An 18,847-nucleotide genomic window follows, 5' to 3' on the forward strand; every position below is an offset into this window, starting at 1 on the left:
GACAGTGCTGTTACTGGCTCTGGCCTCTGCGAAACGAGTCAGCGACATTCATGCGCTCTCTGTGAACCCCGCATGTACTCGGTTCGACCCGGGGTACACGCGTATGGTTCTGAAACCCAACCCAGCTTTTGTTCCTAAAGTAGTTGGTTCTTGTTCACCGATCGAGCTGGCGGCGTTCTCCGCTTCCCCCGGTGAACAGCGAGCGCACATGTTGTGCCCTGTTCGGGCCGTACGCTCTTATATGGACAGGACACAGAACATCAGGAGGAGTGATTAGCTCTTTGTCTCCTGGGCGGAGCCCCGTAAGGGACAGCCGATCACAAAGCAGCGCCTCGCCCACTGGGTGGTAGAGGCTATAGCTTTGGCGTATGAAAGCAGGGGTCTGCAGCCCCCGGCGGGTTTACGTGCACACTCTACCCGCGGGATGGCCGCGTCCTGGGCTTTATTCAAGGGAGTGTCCGTTCAGGACATTTGTTCGGCAGCGAGTTGGTCCTCGCCTCTGACTTTTGTGCGGTTCTACATGCTTGACGTGTCCAGGCCGTGCGTGGCCAGTGCGGTCCTGGAGTCATAACGGAACTTATGGACCTTCCCCATACGGCCGGTTCTTGTTCGATAAGCTGTCTGGCAATACGGGAGCTACCATATCCCATAGCGAGACACCGAGTGAATATTATGAAAAAGAACGTTTGGTTATCTAACATAACCCCAGTTCTTAGAATAATATGAGCGAGGTGTCTCGCCAGACAACCCTTCTTGCTGGGCGGTGAGAAGAGGTTTGCTTTTTGAATTGAAGTGACGTGATCTGAGCACGCTTTAGTAGTCGGGGCTACTGGGCGTGGCGTAAGACGAGCACTTTCACCGGCCAATCAGGATTGGCAGATTGAGATAAATGCTTCTATCAGGGCTGCAGGAGGCTGCATCCCATAGCGAGACACCTTGCTCATATTATTCTAAGAACTGGGGTTATGTTAGATAACCAAACGATTCATTTGTTGAATTGCACGGTCGTTAAAGATCAAACGACAGTGCTTATTATAAAAGTTACTCCTCCAGAGTAATTAACAGAACAAAGTGAGCCTCGAGTTTACACAGGACTGTTTATGGTTCTAAAAAATGTAATTAAATCAACAAAGCTTTAATGGTGGACTTATGTGTCAATGTGCCATCAAATTAAGAAGCCTGCTGTTACAATACATTTCCTGCAGATGGCAGAAGAGGACCATATGTAAGGCTATTTTATCAGCTAAATCCATTCAGCTTGCATAAATCATGGCCCTGTTTGGCATTAATAGTTTAGCGTTTATAGAAATATATTTATATAAATGTCAAAGCCAACCCAAACATCAGTCTCGTGTTTTTTAAAGTTGGAATCGTTTCACATATTTGAAGCACCTGAGTTTGTGTTTTGCCGGTAAATGGTAAAGACTGCTGTTGTAGATCAGGTCCAATTAAAGGCCGGTCTACCTGGGAACGTGCTCACCTGCAGTCTTGCCTTCTCTCTGTGGGACAGTGTGGTCGTACAACAGCAACACAGTGCGGTTGGCTGCTGTGTCCAGGTCCTCCTCGTCCCAAGCCTGGTCCAGGTCGCACTCAGGCTTCAGCAAGCGTAGCGTCACATGACCCACGAGTACAGCTGGAGAGGGAAGAGAAGCGTCAGTGAGCTGAGCTCCCAGCAACACAGCCACGTGGCACCAGAGTGGTCCTGAAACAGGCCCCGTACCCAGATGGTGAAGGTGTTTGGGCATGAGGCACACGCCGATGTCCAAGAAGATCTGCTGGATGCACGGAGCAGCCAGAGGGGATTGGAGCAGGGGGATCAGAACCTGAAGGACGCCGGGGAGTTCCCTGGTGATCTGAGCGGGTCCCGCTTTCAGGGTAGCCTCCAGCAGACCCACCACACTCTGCAGCTCAGCATCCATCTAGAGAGAACACGAGGTTCACCATGAGGAAAAGAAACAAGCAGGAATGCTGTCGAATAGAATTTGTTAGGGTTTTCTCTGAATTATAAACCGTACCCCCTGGAGTCTCTTGCGAACAGCTGACTCCTTCTCCAGCTGGTTCTGAATCATTTCCTTTTGTTTGCTGGTTAACTGCACTTCATCTTTGATGCCTTTTTTCCTCTTCATCTCCTGCACAATGAAACAGGAGGAAGCATGGTTAAAACACATTTTGGGGACAAATTAACAGTCGTGTTTCCATCAACGTTTTTTAAAGCGCATTTTTGCATTAGAACAGGTTGATGGAAACAGCATAATTCGAATTAAGTCGCTAAATACGCCTGCTTGAGGTGGTTTGGGACTTTTTTTGAAAAGCAGTAAATGCGCTAAAGAGGAGATGGAAACACAATTGTCGAATCAGTTCAGACGTAGCGAGCGTTTACCTCACATGACTGATCAGCAGTTTCTGCTGCCGGCGTCTTCCTGAATATTCCCAGAATGCTCGGAAACAGAGCAGGAAGCAACAACAGGTACGTGTGGAGCGACGGAGAGACGCGAGCATTGTTTAGTCCATCCGTTATTTTTATTTTTAAATCTCCACAATCATTAAATCCTGGCTCCATCACTGATCTGTGGTCTGTACTAGTTACCAACCTCTACTTCCTGTTTATTACAGCCAACGTCAATTCGGTTAATTCGCTACAAACCAGTAGATGGAAACACGTCCGATGCGTGTTTTCTTTTTTTTGCTGAAATGGAAACACGGCTGGTGGAGACTCGGTGACAAGTATACTCTACCTCCTGTAACTCCAGTTCAATGATCTGCTCCTTGTAGGAGTAGGCCTTGTTTTCTCTCTTCATGTTGACTTTCTTGGTGTTTTCCTTCTGGGCGCTGCAGAGTGGAGGGGAGGAGCGGATGAACAGCCGGCAGACATGCAGAAAGCCCGGCCAGCTGAGAGAACGGCTGAGCGTTACCTCTGGATGATGCTGTTATCGTACAGTTCTCCATCAGGGGTCTGCATGATGGCGTACTCCTCCCTGGTGACTTGCAGCAGAGTGGGCTGGGACAGGCCTTCGATGACGTGAACCATCACCCGCGGCAACAGCTTGTTTGGGGAGAGGACGCTGAGGGCGCCTACGGCATTTTTCACCGCCTGCCAAAAAGGAGACTAAATATTCACGCACTAAAAGTCTCTGTGATGCTGTTGATGTGCATCTACAATCTATAAAAAAAGACATAATTAAACAAGGGAGAAATGATTTAGAAACTCTTTAATCATGTGAAGAAATGTTAATATTAGACGTCCATCTAGAAATAAGACTTTATGCTGGACAGATTTTATGCTGGATCAACCGGCAAGGACCTGAGCTTTTTCTGACCACTGGATGTAAATATGTACATAAATGTTAACAACACTCTTCTGTTTGGAAGTTGCTACCGAGGGAAGAAAACTCTGCTATTTTCAGTATCGCTGCCATGTTTGAACATATATAGCTTATTGCTTTTAGAGACGAAACGGTAGTTTGATCCACAGGAGGCGTGCATCTGTTCGTCAGGCTAACTACAACCGGGAGTTAGCCGTTAGCAGCTAACAGGAAGCTTAGTGCTTTACAGCAAAGTTGCTCCTTTTAGCCTTCTGATGACGACCGTCACAGATCATCCTGAATTAGGAAATCTGTCAGTTAAGGTCAATGTCTACTTACTTTATTAGTTAAACACGCTAGCCGCTGATATAAAATACATGTAATGCTGCCTCTGGTTCTAACACTAACGCTTAATGATCCTCCATGACAGGAAGGCTACCTAAACCCTGGCATGCACCACAATATAATTTTAAACAGCATAAAGCAAATTACAGCCTTTTCTTCTTTTTTTAAGCCGGACAAAGTTGTTTTGTTTTTTTTAAGTAATCTTGTGGTTAAAAACTGAAAACCTTGAAAAAAAGTTTGAGTAGTAAAGGAGATTAGGCACATTTCTTTATTAACTCAAACTCAGCTCTGTAACTTCACCCTACAGATGCACTTCCCAGTCAGTTATCTTTGTACGGTAATTAGAAAATGTTCATCAGAAAAAGCAGAAAAAAAGTACTTTGTTGTTATTTAAGGAAATCAGAATCGGGTCATAGGATCTATGAAATCTGTGATTGGAAATAGGCTAAACTCTCTGATTAGTGAGTCTCGTGTTAATGGGAAGAGTTTGTTCTCATCAGACCTGGCTGTCAGCGTTGACCTCCAGCAGCTGCGGCAGGATAGCTTCAAGGTTCTTTTCAATAAGTTCCTCAGCTCGTATATTCATGGAGGCGAGCAGAACAGGCCACAAGCCAGGGCGAGCGTTGACTGAAAAAGGAAACAGGAGGACAGCATCAACACGGCGTTCCTCAGGATCTCCACGGTTAGAAACCGGAGAGCAGCTCATCCCTGTACCTATAGAGGGATGATGAGCAACGATGAGGGTCTCCATGGCCACGTTCTCGGCTTCGGCCGGGTCGCCCCACTGGCTGGCAGCTGAGCAAACGACACACAAGGCATCCAGCAGGACACGAGGAGGAACGTAGCTGCGACCGAGCTCTGTCAGCTCCCCTGACTCCGACACCAGGACGTCCTGAGGCAGAACCTGGACGTTTGACATCATTGAGACCGTCAGCAAATAATCCTGATTCTTTAATCTGGTACAATAGCAGTTTGAAGCCTTCTCTTTGGCGTGTGCAGAGGGAACGAGCGGCGTACTTTGTGTTTGTTGATGACGACCCGTAGTTCTCCGAGAAGGCCGCGAGCCAGATTGGATCCACCCAGAGAGGAGAGCAGCTTCCTGACGGACTGCTGCGCCCTCTTCCTCACACGCCAGCTCTGAGACAACAGCACTGCCACTGTGGCGTAATGGTACATCCTGCAGAGCGGAGGCACACAGGGAGACAAGATGAGCCCAGGCAGAAATCAGATAACGTGGTGGGCTTCCTGGCATGGAGCCGGCTTTTAATGATAATCCACTAATTATCTGTGCAGTTCAGATCAAGGAGTTTGATAAAACCAATTTGGACCTGTGCTTGAGATCTTTGTCTGTTAGAACAACCAAATTTGTCCGGGTTTCAACCCTCTAACTTACCACCAAGGTCATGTCTGACATAGACTAGGAACGCCTGAACACTAGAGTCACCAGTGAAGCAAGATGGCTTTCACTACAAACTGAGAAGGTGCTGACTAAATAAGGAACTCGGTCAAGCTTGGTGGAAATTAGCAGCTGTCTACATGGACAAACTAAAAAGCTACTGATTAAAACGCTGATGGTCAAACTAGACAAAGGTTGAGCTTTTTGCTCCCACTGAAGAGATACAGTGGGGTTTTAAGACCCTTAATAATAGCTCCTAGCTCCTGTTCTGTAACCTTTCATGGGGTCAACAGTTAGGACTATCATGGAGAGAAAAGGAGCTTCGGAGTGCTGTGCCGATCTCAGACAGCTTTTATCCCTGTCGTCATTACGTGACGGAAACACATGGATGATGCTAGCCAAATCTGGACCTACAGCCTTCTAAAAATGACCTACAAAGTGCGCACTCTCTTCTCTCCTGACATTTTCATTGATTTCTGTGAGTTGAGCTGTGCTGATACGTCATGTCACACAAAGGATTGTGGGATACCTTAAGGGTTCTTAGCACCAGTAAGGGACATCGTGGGGTTCCTAGGCTAAACCAGATGTGAGAGGGAGCCTTCCTTACTGACTGCACTATCCGGACAGCGCTTATCATGGCGACTACTGACACACTTCTGTTTTGCCTAAAGAGTCCTTGCTCTATAAGTGTATTTGGATAGCCAAAGAACATTGAACAAACCGTTGCATCATGCTGTGGAAACGTTTTGTAGCGGTTCGTTGTACGAACTGAGCAAATAACGAAAGAGGAGGAAGACGGCCCATAATGTCTTTAACTTTGCCTTAAATCAACAGCTGCATGGCAGAAACTCCAGAAATGTGGCGATTCCAGAAGGACCGTCCTCCCAAACACAACAGAACAGGTATAGGAAGGAAGCAGACCACCACTAGGCTGCTGAATAGCTCTCATCTCAACTACTGTATGATAGAAACATGCCCCACGCCTGGTCTGAGCCTGGAAACCAAAATATTCAAAACAACTCCACCAATCCTGTGAAAAGGAGCCATTAAGTATCCAGCCAGAACTTATCGTGAAGAAAGGCCTGATCAAACGAGTCATTCTGAGCCACAGCTGGACGGACTCACTGTGACTTGCTGGCGTTGAGTCGGTGAGCGTGGTCCAGAAACAGCCTCTCACAGAGCTGCAGCACAGCGAGCAGCGCTACACACACAGGGAGGAAGAAACAAGTCCTGTTAGCCGTCATCATGCTTTCACACATTTCAAAGGCTGAATTCCTCAGTCCTGCTTACTCTCTTCACTGCCTTGGGAGAGGAACTTCTCTGTGGTAAATAATGGCTTCTTCTCGTCTAAGATCAGGTTCCAAAAGCTGCTGAATTTAGCCTCTGAAGACAGAAAGAAAGTTTCCATCAGTTTTAAGCCTCGTTGGTCTTGAATCATATCGGAGATTGTTTAAAGGGTCGTGACTGAAAACAAAGTCTCACCCGTTTGCGTCTCAAGCAGCGCAAGTCGGCTCAAAAGGACTGAAGCGGCAACACCCTCGGCCAGCAGAGCATGCTGGGAGATTTGCGCCGCAGCTTTCTCAACAGTTTGGAGGAGCAGGGGAACGAGGTCCGAGGACTGGGCCAAGGTGTCGCCTAAGAGCCGAGGCAGGTGATGAAACGATGAGCGGCCTGGGAGCAGCTGAAGAATCTGCAGCTCTCAGCTCAGTGGGGACTTACCTTTAAAGGCCCCCAGCATGGTCTGAAGGTAGGCGTGGCGCACTGCAGAGGTGGAGGTCTTCAGAGTGAAGGCCTTCTTGAACCAGTCCAGCAGAGCGGCAGGAACCTCCACCGTGAGGCGGCTGCTCCACTGAGACAGCACAGACACGGCGTGCACCAGGGTGCCCTCGTGAACTGAAAACAGAGGACATCCGCTCTAGACTGGGACAGGACAGCACCAAGACTGGGACAGGACAGCACAGCACCAAGACTGGGACAGGACAGCACCAAGACTGGGACAGGACAGCACCAAGACTGGGACAGGACAGCACGGCCGCTGCAGCAGCTGACTGAGGGGAGTTTCTGGTGTGAGGTGAACGGGGAGCAGCCATACCTTCCTGTTGTAAGTATGGGATGAACATCACGGTGACTGCAGAGCTGAGAGTCTGACTGGACGTTCCCGACGCCGCATGACGGCTGCAGCTGCCAATGCCTTAGGAGACGAGGACAAAAACATTCGCTCTTATTCACAGGCTTACAAATTTACAGCCTTTTTTCCCAGCAGCATGTACTCACATGGAAAAAACGAGGACAACCCTTAAGCAGAACACTTTTTTTTTCAGTAGGAATATGATCCAAAATACATGTTTGATTAGACAGGCAAGACCTCGGAACAAGCTAGGTTCAATATATGGAATTAAAGCATTATAGATATGAAATAATTAATAAGAGGTTCTGTGTGGTTTTCACTACTAATACATTATCTTTCATGATGAATAAGAAGCTCACAGAGGCAGCTGCAGACCACCGGGCAGGCAGGGTGGTAAAGGAAGGAAAAAAGCATCTCCACAGCTCACTGCACCAGGCAGGGCCTCACGCCGTTTCTGTCCTACCATCACCAACGTAAACATGTAGACTAAACACCACTGTGAGTTTGACCTGAACTCTGGGCTTTGGTCAGATGAGAGCGAATCATCAGATCACTGAGCTGTCAGCGACAACGCTGCAGCAGAAACACAGAATGATGAAAGCACCTCCTGTCCACGGTTCCATGTATGCTGGTGGATCCGTGGTGCTGTGGGTGTTTTTCTCTTCCAAAGGCCCAGGGAACCTGGTAAACGTTTTGTTTTGAAAAGTGCCTTAGATATAAACTTGCCTTGCCTTGCCAAGAGGGTAAAATTGTATAAACTCTGAAATACCAGAAGAATTTTTATAAAAATGTGGTGGACTCTATGGGTAAACTGAAAACGAATCACTAATGAGTCTTTTCAGCAGGATAATGATCCAAGACAATTTGTCCAATTGAGAAATGGTTCACTGGACTCAACGTCAACCATTGCCCATGGCCATCTTAGTCCCCAGACCCACATGCCCTGGAAAACATGTGTGCTGAGTTGAAGAGGAGAGCGCATGGATGAGGGTCACGGACTCTTCATGATCTAGAGCGACTGTGCAGAGCGACGCTTCCAGATCCCTCTTTCTTTGCTCCAACCATGTGAAAAGTTACAGGGTAAAGTTCTCATCAGAGTATTTGGGTCTAATTAATCTGAAAATAGACCGTGAGCGTAACGGCGCTACATGCTAAAGCTAACAGTATGACACGGATGTTTCGGAGCAACATAAAGCTCATGTGTATCAACAAAGTTGTAAACCCCCTGGACAACAGAGCTGTAAGCTAGCGCTAGCTGTTATTAGCTTCACAGGGTTCTGTCGTGGTCTGGGCCCTTCTAGCTGCACCATGCTGCATTAATGCAGACTGAAACAGCGAATGAACATATAAACATATTTTCTATATTTGGTGTCTAGAAGTTAATATTTTAATACATTTTTAAGTGGTACAGGAGCAGCATATAGTTTTCTCAAGCCTAGAGCGCCCTCTTGTGGCTATAGACAGTAATGTTTACACCTCGGTTTATGTTGGTCAGTATAATTTACCATTTAAAATTGATATACAAGTCGCACCTGACTATAAGTCGCAGGATCGGCCAAACTAAGAAAAAAAAGTGAAACTTATAGTCCAGATTATACAGTATTGCGTTAATGTTGCATATTGCGGTAAACAAATCCACATTTACGACGTCTCACCTGACAACACGTTCATTTTTTGGGCGACAACTGTGAGCTTCCCTTCAGACCCTGCAAGCACAACAGGAACACGTCAGGCTGGCAAACTAAACAAAGTTAGTAAAGTGCTTCCATCTGGGCGGAAAATTAAACGCTCACCTCCGAGAATCTTGAAAAGGTGGGTGACGATGTCCTGCACTGCAGTGGCGTCGCTGCACTGCTGGGCCAGGTTCTCCATGGCCTTGACAGCTTCCTCCATCAGCTGGGCGTTATTGGCCTTCAGCTGGCCTAAAACACCAGGCCAGAGGCAAAATGAAACCTAATCGTTTTGTTGAAGCTACCAGGTGATTTATTTTTAGTCCATGAGCCAAAATTGTTCTGGGGGGGTTGAGCAACTCTGAGTCAACAGAGTGCGTTTGGGCCTTACTTGCTATGGCCTTTCCGATATCCATGGCATACTGGCTGAGATCCAGAGTTACAGCGGACAGCAGGCAGGAGACGGCTGAAAAGACACGAACAGCACCCTGACTGACGGCACGGGGTTTACACTGAACCGTTAAAAGCCACGAGCGACGACGGGAGTCTCACTCTGCATGGCGTTCTCTGGACTGCGGAGCATGGTCTTCTGCAGGGCGGGCAGCAGCAGCTCCTTGAACTCCGAGTGGGTGACGTGACGCAGTAAGGAGCCGCTCTTGTCCAAAATGTGCTGCTGCGGCTTGGTTTTGCTCATCAGGACTGACTTTATGTAAAGGTCCAACAGGGCGCTCTGTGAGACAGAGGCAAACGGCAGCTAGTTTAAAAGCCTCAACGTTATTTAACAAGCGACAGCTCACGTCTAAATGAACTCGCCTTGTGTTTCTCTATTGTAGCCTTGTCCTTCTGGGCGGAGCAGAAGTCCAAGCACACCCCCAGCATGGGCAGGGTTGTAGGGCTCTGGTCCAGAGTCAACAGGGTGCTGATGTAGTGATCAACCAGTCCAGGCTTCTGCTGGAGGCAAACAGATGTTAACTCAGTCCCACGTTCAGCCTCCATGCGCATCACAGTACTTCCTGAACACCAAAGTCATGAGATCAACCGGAGCGACCCGTCTCTGAGCTCTAAAAGGACCCACCATCGCGTTTAAATCAGGCTGAGGTTTGGACTTTGACTAGGCCATTTTAACACCTCAGTTGTTTTCTTTTTCAGTTCTCTGCTGGAAATTTGGCTTGATGTTTAAGCTCGCAGTCCTGTTTGGGAACAGACTTCCCGTTTAACCTGAGAATAGTTTGGTAAACACAGCACAGGTGTTTATGGCCAACTGAGTGAATACAAGGAGACCAAGCCCTGTTGCAGCTAAACACGCCCAAATCATCAACGCCCAACCACGCTGTCCTACAGTTGGCTAAATAAGCAGCGCTTCAGCTTTTCAAAGAGAAAAACTTCGTCCAAATGAGCTCTACTTGTTCTCTGCAATTATCTGAGGGTTTTCAGAGATTTGCCAGAAGAAGGTCTGGAAAGAAGTGGACCCAATAAACTTTCCAATTAAGGTTAAAAGTGTGTGGAAGCATTGCCGTCCCGACTTTTTTGTATTGTTTATCCTTCTGCCAGGTATCCTTGTGAGAAAGCTGATAAAAGGAGCAGCCTGATGCCTAAGACAGCTCATTTGATTAACAAGCCTTCTAGCTGTTTGTGGTCAGAACCAGATGTTTTAATAATGACACAAAGGTGTTGTGAAAACCTTTTCCATCAGTTTTCCCTGTTAACAATCCATATCATGTTCTGATTACTGTTCAGAGTGACGCATAGAGCGATCACGTCCATACTCAGTAACAGAAAGCTTTTTTTTAATGCTATAATGCCAAACAGATCGTTCCTGACACCAACTGATCAACTCATTTTACTTCAGTACAGCTGGTTTGTCCAACATGCAGCCGGGGAGGCTGGGGGCTGGAACCACAGTTCAATAATGGCTTACTCACTTCTTCCCAGAGGTGACAGAGATTCTTAAGGCTTGATTTCTTCGCTGTGGTTTTGGCTCCACCCACCACCTCCGCCACGAGAAGGCTCTGAACCTCCACCTGTGGCAAATGACAGATTACATGAAGCACGGCGACCCCCGGACCACCAACATGTACCACCTCTGTCTCAATGGGCCAAAAAAAACAACGACTTCGGGTTCACCGTTCTGTTGTTTCGCTTTAAAAGCAACAATAAGAAGAAAAATCTGACCATTTTTTTCCAGGTGGGTCCTTCTCTTTTCTCTGGTGCAGAAAACACTTTGGGAATTAAAAGGCAGGTCCAGGACAAGCCTATGAAGGCGGCAGAGCCGGTGCTTTTGCTGCAAACAAAGTGAGCCGAGCATGAGAAGAGGCAGAGGCAACGACTAGCGAATGTGGCAAAACGCTTCTGTAGGGTCGAGCAGCAGAGATGAATTAATGGGTTGCACCAGTGAAAACTGCCTAAATCCTCTCTGCCAACGACAAGCAGCTTTTGGTGGAGGAAGAGTGATGCTGAGGGGCAGCATCTCCTCTTATGGAAAAACAAGGCAGAGATGAGATCCTGCAACCACAGCTGATCCCACATCTCCATTCTTAGGACCCACACTCCGCCCCCACAGAGCGGGCTTTATCAGAGACTTCCTCCAGAACCTGGGGATGCATAGGATGGAGCGGCCTGTCTGCAGAATCAGCTTGGAAAAGGAAATTCTGTCCATGCCACGGTGCTAATCCAGGGATTACTTATCTCTGCTGCTCAACCCAAAAGCTTATTTTCGTTGAAAACGTGGCTCCATTTAAAGGCAAATAACCAGGTTTTCCAACAGTAAAAAGACGAATTAGCATGAAGAATAGCTTTTAGCCATACCTTGGCTCCCCGTTTCTACTGATGACGCCACAGGTCAAAAGGCCCTGGAGGAGGCCGGACACCAGGACATCGGGCTGTCTCTCAGCCAGCTGGCCAATGACAGAGAGCAGCTCTCTGCGTGACGCAGCATCCCTAAATGACACAACAGCAAATAAGATACAAAAGCAGCAAAAACCGAAACACACAAAGCACACATAATTTAAAAAAAAAACAGCTCATTTTGGTGAGGTCTTCCAGGTGACAACACAAACCTACCGATATCTGTGTGGAGTGAGGCAGAAGAGCTTGCACAGTCCTCTGACAGCAGGCTCTGGTAACTCTACGGCAAAAATACACAAACAGTGTTTTAAAGACCCAGGCTCGGTCCAAGCCAGCTTATGATGAAGCAGATGGCAAAAGCACGCCTTACCTTTGCCCTTCAGACACTCTTTCAGATCGCCGTAGATCTCCTTGCGCTCCTTAATGCTGGCTGTGGTCACTTTTACAGCGAATTTCTTCAGGATGTCTGAAACCTGGAGTTAGAATCACATCGAGAGTTAAGGCTGAGAGATCCAACAGCGTGGAACGCAATATATACCGAGCTTCCTGTTCATCTAAAGTAGGGGACACGATAAACAACTCTGACAGTGTTTACATTGTTTCAAAAAACTAGGAGGACACAGAAAAAAACTGTTTCCGTAGACAGTAAACTGGGCCTGAAGAGAGATCAGACTACATGATTTGCCAATCTAGAGTACAGGTCAGTATGAGAGAAATAAACCGATGCTTTGTTGACACATAAAGGCTATAATTTTTTTCATCATATGGATATTAACAAAAAGTCTACACTAGACCCACCACTACAGAAACTAGATTTAAAGCACTGGATAAAAAACTAATTCAAGTTCAGTGTCTCAGAAGAATTTATCATGGGAAAACAATAAATTATGTGTATAAAATGTTTGCCATCTGGTTCGTCCTCTACTGAATGCCTCCAGCAAAGAAAAACTGAAACCTCTCCCTCAATCACTTTCATGAAAAGACGTTGAAATAGATAAAGCTTTGCTCTACATGGTGGCCCATACTTTCAATAGTGAACCCAAAGAAATCAGGATCAGATGTGCACCGATCAGATTTTTCCAGGCCGATGCTGGTTTTGTCTGACCTGCCAATCTGAGTCTTAACAACTCAGATTTCAGAATATATATTTTAAGAACTACAACAAATAGGAGAAACCGTGTGTGGCAGGTTCCTTGATAAAGGATAATAGGTCTGAATCCAAAGGAAAATGAAGGGATTAAGCGGCTATCCTGGTTACGACATCAACGCTTCAACCTTTATTGGATTTTTCTTCAACTAAAAAAATAAATAAAAGTGCGTTAAAGTACACGAGGTTTTATGTTTTCCCACAGAACATGGAGGGAGCTCTGACAGCTGATGTGTTCATGAAACCTTTTTATTTCCTTGCACTTTGTCCTGTTGATCAAAGATAACGGGAAGATTGGCCGATTCCCATCTCTGGCTGACTGATTGGTGCATGCATAATAATAATAATAATACGGCTCGGAAGGCTGTCTCAGCATAATAATACCCACAGAGTTATGCTTTTTCTAAATGACATAACAAATCAACATTAATTTAAAGAAAAAATCATGACAGACCCAATAACGAAAAGAGCATAAACCACATAAATGCATCACTGGAATCTATTAGGGAAGATGTTGATGTGTATTTAAATCTTAGGCGGTCAATGAAGATGATTAATATTGTATGTAAATCTTTAACAGGTGTACAGAAATCGCGTTTTGATGAATCAACAGGTAACACACAGTTTGTCTTTCTGCAAACATCCTCTGGGCTCATGGAAAACTTTAAATGACAGGTTTATAAATTCTGTAGTGTTATGATTTAACCTAAATACCAAATGAGCTCGCAATAAAACAGCCTCCTCCCGCTGAGTGCAACAGTTTTAGCTGTTTTCCAGCCGGAGAAAAGGTCGCAGGTTCGACCCCCAACCTTCCCAGACACCAGTAAGCTGTTCTGATCAGAAGCCTCGGAGGTTCTGGAGGGCGTCACTAAGCTAACTCTGCTCGTCCCTTTCTTTACTCATCACGTTTAGTAAATCTGATCAGTGGAGGTTTAAAAACAGAGAGCTTGGCTCCGGGAAGCCTGGTTAGAGGAGCAACAAGCGGTGTGTTCTAGCGGAGCCCCGCCAGCTGTGTTCAGTCAGCAGACATGCTGGCAGCAGGAGCAGCAGCATGTCGTCAGCAGCAGCAGCCACATTACCGAGGCTACACCTAGCATCCAGCTAACAGCCTGCTAGCTAGCCGCTGCTAACTTCTGCCACCGTTTCTCCATAACTGGCCAAACAGGGGAGAGCTGTTTGGTGAAGACTAGCAGAATTTGTTCAAATGTTGCCTTCCGCTGAACGGGGCGAACGTCTTCAAAGCCTTTAGGCTGCATTTAAATATCCCAGCACACAAACCTGCGTGTCCGCTGCCATAATGCCGGTCTTGTTGCAGGAAGAACTTGTCGGAGTCACTTCCGGGTCAAGACTGCTTACCCGTCCCCCTTTTCCACTTCGGGGCCACAAGTTGTGGCGTTGACACCATAGACATAATATAAGTCTATATAAGTTTATATATGTCTATGGTTGACACAAACGGGATTTGCAGGTTCTGCTTCTGTTTCAGGCTTGTTGACAATCCAGACTGAGTGAGGACTACGTAGATCCACTGCTGAAGAGCTGCTCTGCAATGAATGAGACTCAAACCTTCCCTCAGTCCCCACACTAATCACTCCCAAATAACAAAAGTGTGCACTAAGACAAAACCCCTTTTCAGCACTGCTGACTGTGTCAACCTTACTGAGGTCCTGATTGCTCTACAGATGCTTTCAGTGAGTAGGGCAAGGCAAGTTTATTTATAAAGCGCTTTTGAGTAAGGCGATTCAAAGTACTGTACATGAAACAGAAGACATTACAGAGGAAAGCACATTACAGGGGAAAAGTAGCAACAGGCTGTAAGATATACGACAAGTTGGACTACAAACTTCAACCTTGACATTTAAAGACAACTCTAAACAAATAGGGTTTTAACCTTGATTTAAAGGAACTAAGGGTTTCAACAGTGTTACAGTCTTCTAGAAGTTTGTTCAAGATAAGGGGAGCATAAGAACTAAATGCTGCTTCCCCTCTGTATGGTTTTTGTTCTGGGTATGGAGTAGATTTGAGCCAGAAGACCTGAGTGATCTGGAGGGTTGATACACTGGCAGCAAGTCTGCTGTATTTTGGTGCTAAGCCATTCAGGGATTTATAGACTAACAGGAGTATCTTCTAAGTCTATTCTCTGAGATACAGGGAGCAGTTGCCAGTGAAAGGACTTTAGAACTGGAGAGATGTGCTCTACTTTGTTAGTCTTAGTGAGTGAGGCAGCAGAGTTCTGGACCGACTGCAGCTGTCTGATCCACTTTTTAGGCCGACCAGTGAAGACAACGTTGCAGTAATCGACTGGACTAAAAATGAACACATGAATTAGTTTTTCCAGGTCCTGCTGAGACATTAGCCCTTTAATCGAAATGTTCTTCAGGTGATAGAAGGCCGACTTTGTAATTGTGTTTAGAATCTTTTGGAGGTTTAGGTCAAAGTCCACCAGAACATCCAGATTTCGGGCTTGATCAGTGGTTACTAGATGAAACAGCTGAAACTGTGTCTTAACTTTTGATCGCTCATGTATTGGTTGAAAACTTATTGCTGCAGTTTTGTTTTTGTTCAACTGAGGAAGATTTTGGCACATGCATGCATTGATTTCTTCAATGCATTTACTCAGCGCTTGAATGGGTTCATAGTCACCTGTGATGACAAGGTGATGTAGAGCTGTGTGACAAGGTGATCATGGTAACTGATGTTGTTTTTTATGATCTGAGCTTGAGGGAGCATGTAGATATTGAATAGGAGGGGACCCAGGATGGACCCTTGGGAAACCCCATATGTGATTTTATTTCTTAGTAGGTGTGGTTTCTCAGTATCACTCAGTGATTCTGCTGGCCTATAGGTGCTCTGGATGATGCAGCTCTCCAACCTGGTCAGGAACAATTTTCATAGAACAGGCTTGGTCCAGTTGTGGTTAGAATATTTTGATTGAGGTTGTGTGCGGCAGGCAGTACAGTTATGGCATTCCAGCAGGACTTTCGATCTTAGAGATTAAATGAAGCTGCACAATGGTGCACTGTCACCTTGCAGCACAAATGTCCTGAGTTCAAATCCCATGGAGTTAGCATCTTGTATGTGTATAATACGTTCCATGCTGTGCATGTATAGGTTCTCTCCAGCTACTCCGACTTTCTCTCATTGTCCAAAAACTTGATTGTTGGCTTGATTGGTTTCTCTACTAGATTACAGAGACTGAACTGCAAAGTTGGTCGCCATGGAAATTACAGATAAACTGACTCTGAAGGCAAAATGTCTGGCATACTCAGACTGGACAGAATCACTTATGGGTGATATGTGTCAGCAAGGACGTCTGCATTACAGATCTTCTCTACCAATGGGATAAACAGAATGCTGATATCACACTGGGAACGCCCTGAATGGGTGGACACATTCTTGGTACTTAATGTAACTAACGAGGTTCTCAGGGACCGGTTGCATTGTGTTGTTATGAGAACATAGTTCTGTCTGTAAACATTCCTCTGCCTTTTCGATTAAATATGTTAAAATATAGTTACGGTTTGAAGAGTCTTTTTATTACTACAGAAGTCTACAATAGAAACACCACATTACCAGATAAAAGAACCAGGGGAGGCTGAGAACAGGTCAATACCTGAACACTACCTTGCCCTTAGGTGTGTGTGTGTGTGTGTGTCCCTGTGATGAACTGGCAACCTGTACAGGGTGTAGCTCACCTCTCACCCAATGACCGAGATAGGTACCAGCTCCCTGCGCCCCTGCAAGGACAAGCTGGTATAAAAGATGGAAGAGTTCAAATATTAAACGAGCTGCAAACTTGTGATCAAGAAAGTCCTCAGATCTTCAGTACTTAAAAGAAAACTAACATCAGTTATGCAGATAGACAGAAGTCAACACAATGTGGTCACCTCCATCCACTGAAGACAAAGAGACTTGAAAAGATATTAAAGGAATATAACTATTAATAAAGTAAATGTATATATTTTTCAACCTTTATCCTGGTTTTATATATAAGATTTAGCTTCATGACATTTGAGACTGGAGCGTAATGTTAACGCAAGTTTCATTAAACTGGCAAGATAGCAAGTATGAATTATAGCCTCGAAAGATGAAAGAGAACTTTAAAGGTACATAGCCACTTTGACTTTTTTAAATGTATATTTAAGTCAGTAGCTCACATTGATTGCATACAAAGTTTTAATGAAAAATTATCACATCCTGTATTAGTTGTTATTTTGGTGTTTTATGCTTTGTTTTTGCTCAATATGTCAGTAAATAAAGCCTTTCGTGTTTATTTATAATAACAGAAGTATGTCACTGTGCATGTGCAGCAGGGGATAAACCAAGAAAGGGGCTAACAGCTATTAGCATCTCCCAGCGAAACAATGAATAATGGTCCAAGATCCAGTGAGGAAAAAACAAAACAAAAAAAGATATGATTCCAAGAGGGAAAAGACTGTAATGTCACTGGGAAAACGGTGTGAACGTTGGTGTTCACTGAAGCGGCCGCTAAAGCTGCTGAGGCTAGGATGTGGCCGCAGAGTTGACTGACGTGAGTAAATGTTCTGAGATTAGTGCTGGACGATCTAGAAAAAAAGCATATTGATTAAGATAGAAATCATGTTGATCGATATCAATAATTATTAACAAATTCAAAACATAATTTTAAGTGCAGCCCTGGCCATTTTATGCTGTTGCTTAGCAACCTGTTTTAGATACAGAACACACAAACACTGAATTCAAACTCAACTCTTTATTCAACCATCTTTTTAAGAAAACTGAAAGTAAAAAAAAAAACAAAACAAAACAAAAAAACAAACAAGAACACATGCACTCTGAACTCTTTGAGGGGCACGGAGCTTGGTTCCTGGGTCTGTGTCTGTGATTGGTTGGGAGGATGTTATGACTGTAATATTAACCTACATGGCTAGAATGCAAAAGGAAAGAAAGCTGTTCTATTTAACTTTTTATTGCCCCTTTTTTTGCTGTCATTGATATACTTCTATCGATCTATCTATCTATCTATCTATCTATATATATATATATATATATATATATATATATATATATATATATATATATATATGAAGTTGCTGTAGATGGGTGTATTTAATTAATAACGGTTGATCTTCGATCACAGTGAGCTGCTGCTTTACTGGAAGGCACTGCAGAGGGTCAGACTCGGTGGCATTATTTACAAGTGATTTATTAATTAGCAAACCGACATTATGATAGTTCTGCAATACCACCGGTAGGTGGCGCCACATCTGTTTATATCTGTTCATCGCGGCTGGTTCTGTATTCTACGTAGCCTTAAAAAACGACTATCAAAACACATTAAAAAGAAGGGGGCTTGGTGTCCATCTATCCATCCATTTTCTAACAGGTCTATCCCTTGTGGGGTGGCGAGGGATGCTGGTGCCTATCTCCAGCTGTCAATGGGCGAGAGGTGGGGTACACCCTGGACAGGTGGCCATTCTATCACAGGGCAACACAGAGACAGACAGGACTTGACAACCATTCCCGCACACACTTACACCTAAGATGGCTTGGTGTATATAGCTTTATTTTATCATGATCAAACTTTTTTCCTCTTCTATAAGCATATAACGTGGCTTTATACCCTTAATGGATTAAATTTAGAAAAGATATCCTCATCAAACGTGACATTGTTTTTCAACAGAAAACATAGACCATTGTTTGCCGTAGAACAATGAAGGTTATAAGCAGTATGGTCAAAAACATACCTTATCATCACAGGTACAACTGTATAAACATATTTAATCCCCAAGACAGTCAGCTCCATTCTCTCAACAGCAGTGTCAGTGTCTTTGACAGACCTTGTAATTTCAAACTTGTCTGAAATGTCATGAGTGTTTCATTGCTTTTTACGTCATTAGGCTAACATTGTGGACAGAAACCAGTATGTTTTTTTCATGGTACCAAACAGAAAGAGTGATGGTTATGACTTTAAACAGTCTAATTAATTAAAATGAGAAGATTGGCTCCTTGCAGTAAAGATATCAGCCACCAGGG

The 18,847-nt window shown here is 45.0% G+C and overlaps 1 protein-coding gene across 2 annotated transcripts in view; it reads right to left on the reverse strand.

Annotated features, from left to right (window-relative positions):
- gcn1 (GCN1 activator of EIF2AK4) overlaps nucleotides 1-14,185 on the reverse strand; it is a 39,178-nt gene extending 24,993 nt beyond the window's left edge. The window contains exons 1-24 of one of the 2 annotated variants that reach the window (XM_012849280.3): nucleotides 14,111-14,185; nucleotides 12,056-12,158; nucleotides 11,902-11,965; nucleotides 11,647-11,778; nucleotides 11,014-11,122; nucleotides 10,764-10,862; nucleotides 9,655-9,792; nucleotides 9,394-9,571; nucleotides 9,233-9,307; nucleotides 8,965-9,093; nucleotides 8,827-8,877; nucleotides 7,136-7,234; nucleotides 6,763-6,936; nucleotides 6,526-6,678; nucleotides 6,334-6,426; nucleotides 6,169-6,244; nucleotides 4,665-4,824; nucleotides 4,362-4,551; nucleotides 4,150-4,274; nucleotides 2,913-3,091; nucleotides 2,736-2,829; nucleotides 2,016-2,129; nucleotides 1,721-1,919; nucleotides 1,481-1,633 (exon numbers count right to left, since the gene is read on the reverse strand). In XM_012849280.3, coding sequence (XP_012704734.2) covers nucleotides 1,481-1,633; nucleotides 1,721-1,919; nucleotides 2,016-2,129; nucleotides 2,736-2,829; nucleotides 2,913-3,091; nucleotides 4,150-4,274; nucleotides 4,362-4,551; nucleotides 4,665-4,824; nucleotides 6,169-6,244; nucleotides 6,334-6,426; nucleotides 6,526-6,678; nucleotides 6,763-6,936; nucleotides 7,136-7,234; nucleotides 8,827-8,877; nucleotides 8,965-9,093; nucleotides 9,233-9,307; nucleotides 9,394-9,571; nucleotides 9,655-9,792; nucleotides 10,764-10,862; nucleotides 11,014-11,122; nucleotides 11,647-11,778; nucleotides 11,902-11,965; nucleotides 12,056-12,158; nucleotides 14,111-14,128 — 2,905 coding nt within the window. In that variant the 5' untranslated portion in view covers nucleotides 14,129-14,185. The remainder of the gene's footprint in view (nucleotides 1-1,480; nucleotides 1,634-1,720; nucleotides 1,920-2,015; nucleotides 2,130-2,735; nucleotides 2,830-2,912; nucleotides 3,092-4,149; nucleotides 4,275-4,361; nucleotides 4,552-4,664; nucleotides 4,825-6,168; nucleotides 6,245-6,333; nucleotides 6,427-6,525; nucleotides 6,679-6,762; nucleotides 6,937-7,135; nucleotides 7,235-8,826; nucleotides 8,878-8,964; nucleotides 9,094-9,232; nucleotides 9,308-9,393; nucleotides 9,572-9,654; nucleotides 9,793-10,763; nucleotides 10,863-11,013; nucleotides 11,123-11,646; nucleotides 11,779-11,901; nucleotides 11,966-12,055; nucleotides 12,159-14,110) is intronic. The other variant, XM_012849296.3, reaches the window with a different exon arrangement.
- Between the last annotated feature and the right edge of the window lie 4,662 nt (nucleotides 14,186-18,847).

The sequence above is a fragment of the Fundulus heteroclitus genome, chromosome 12, assembly GCF_011125445.2.
Source record: "Fundulus heteroclitus isolate FHET01 chromosome 12, MU-UCD_Fhet_4.1, whole genome shotgun sequence".
Taxonomy (NCBI): domain Eukaryota; kingdom Metazoa; phylum Chordata; class Actinopteri; order Cyprinodontiformes; family Fundulidae; genus Fundulus; species Fundulus heteroclitus.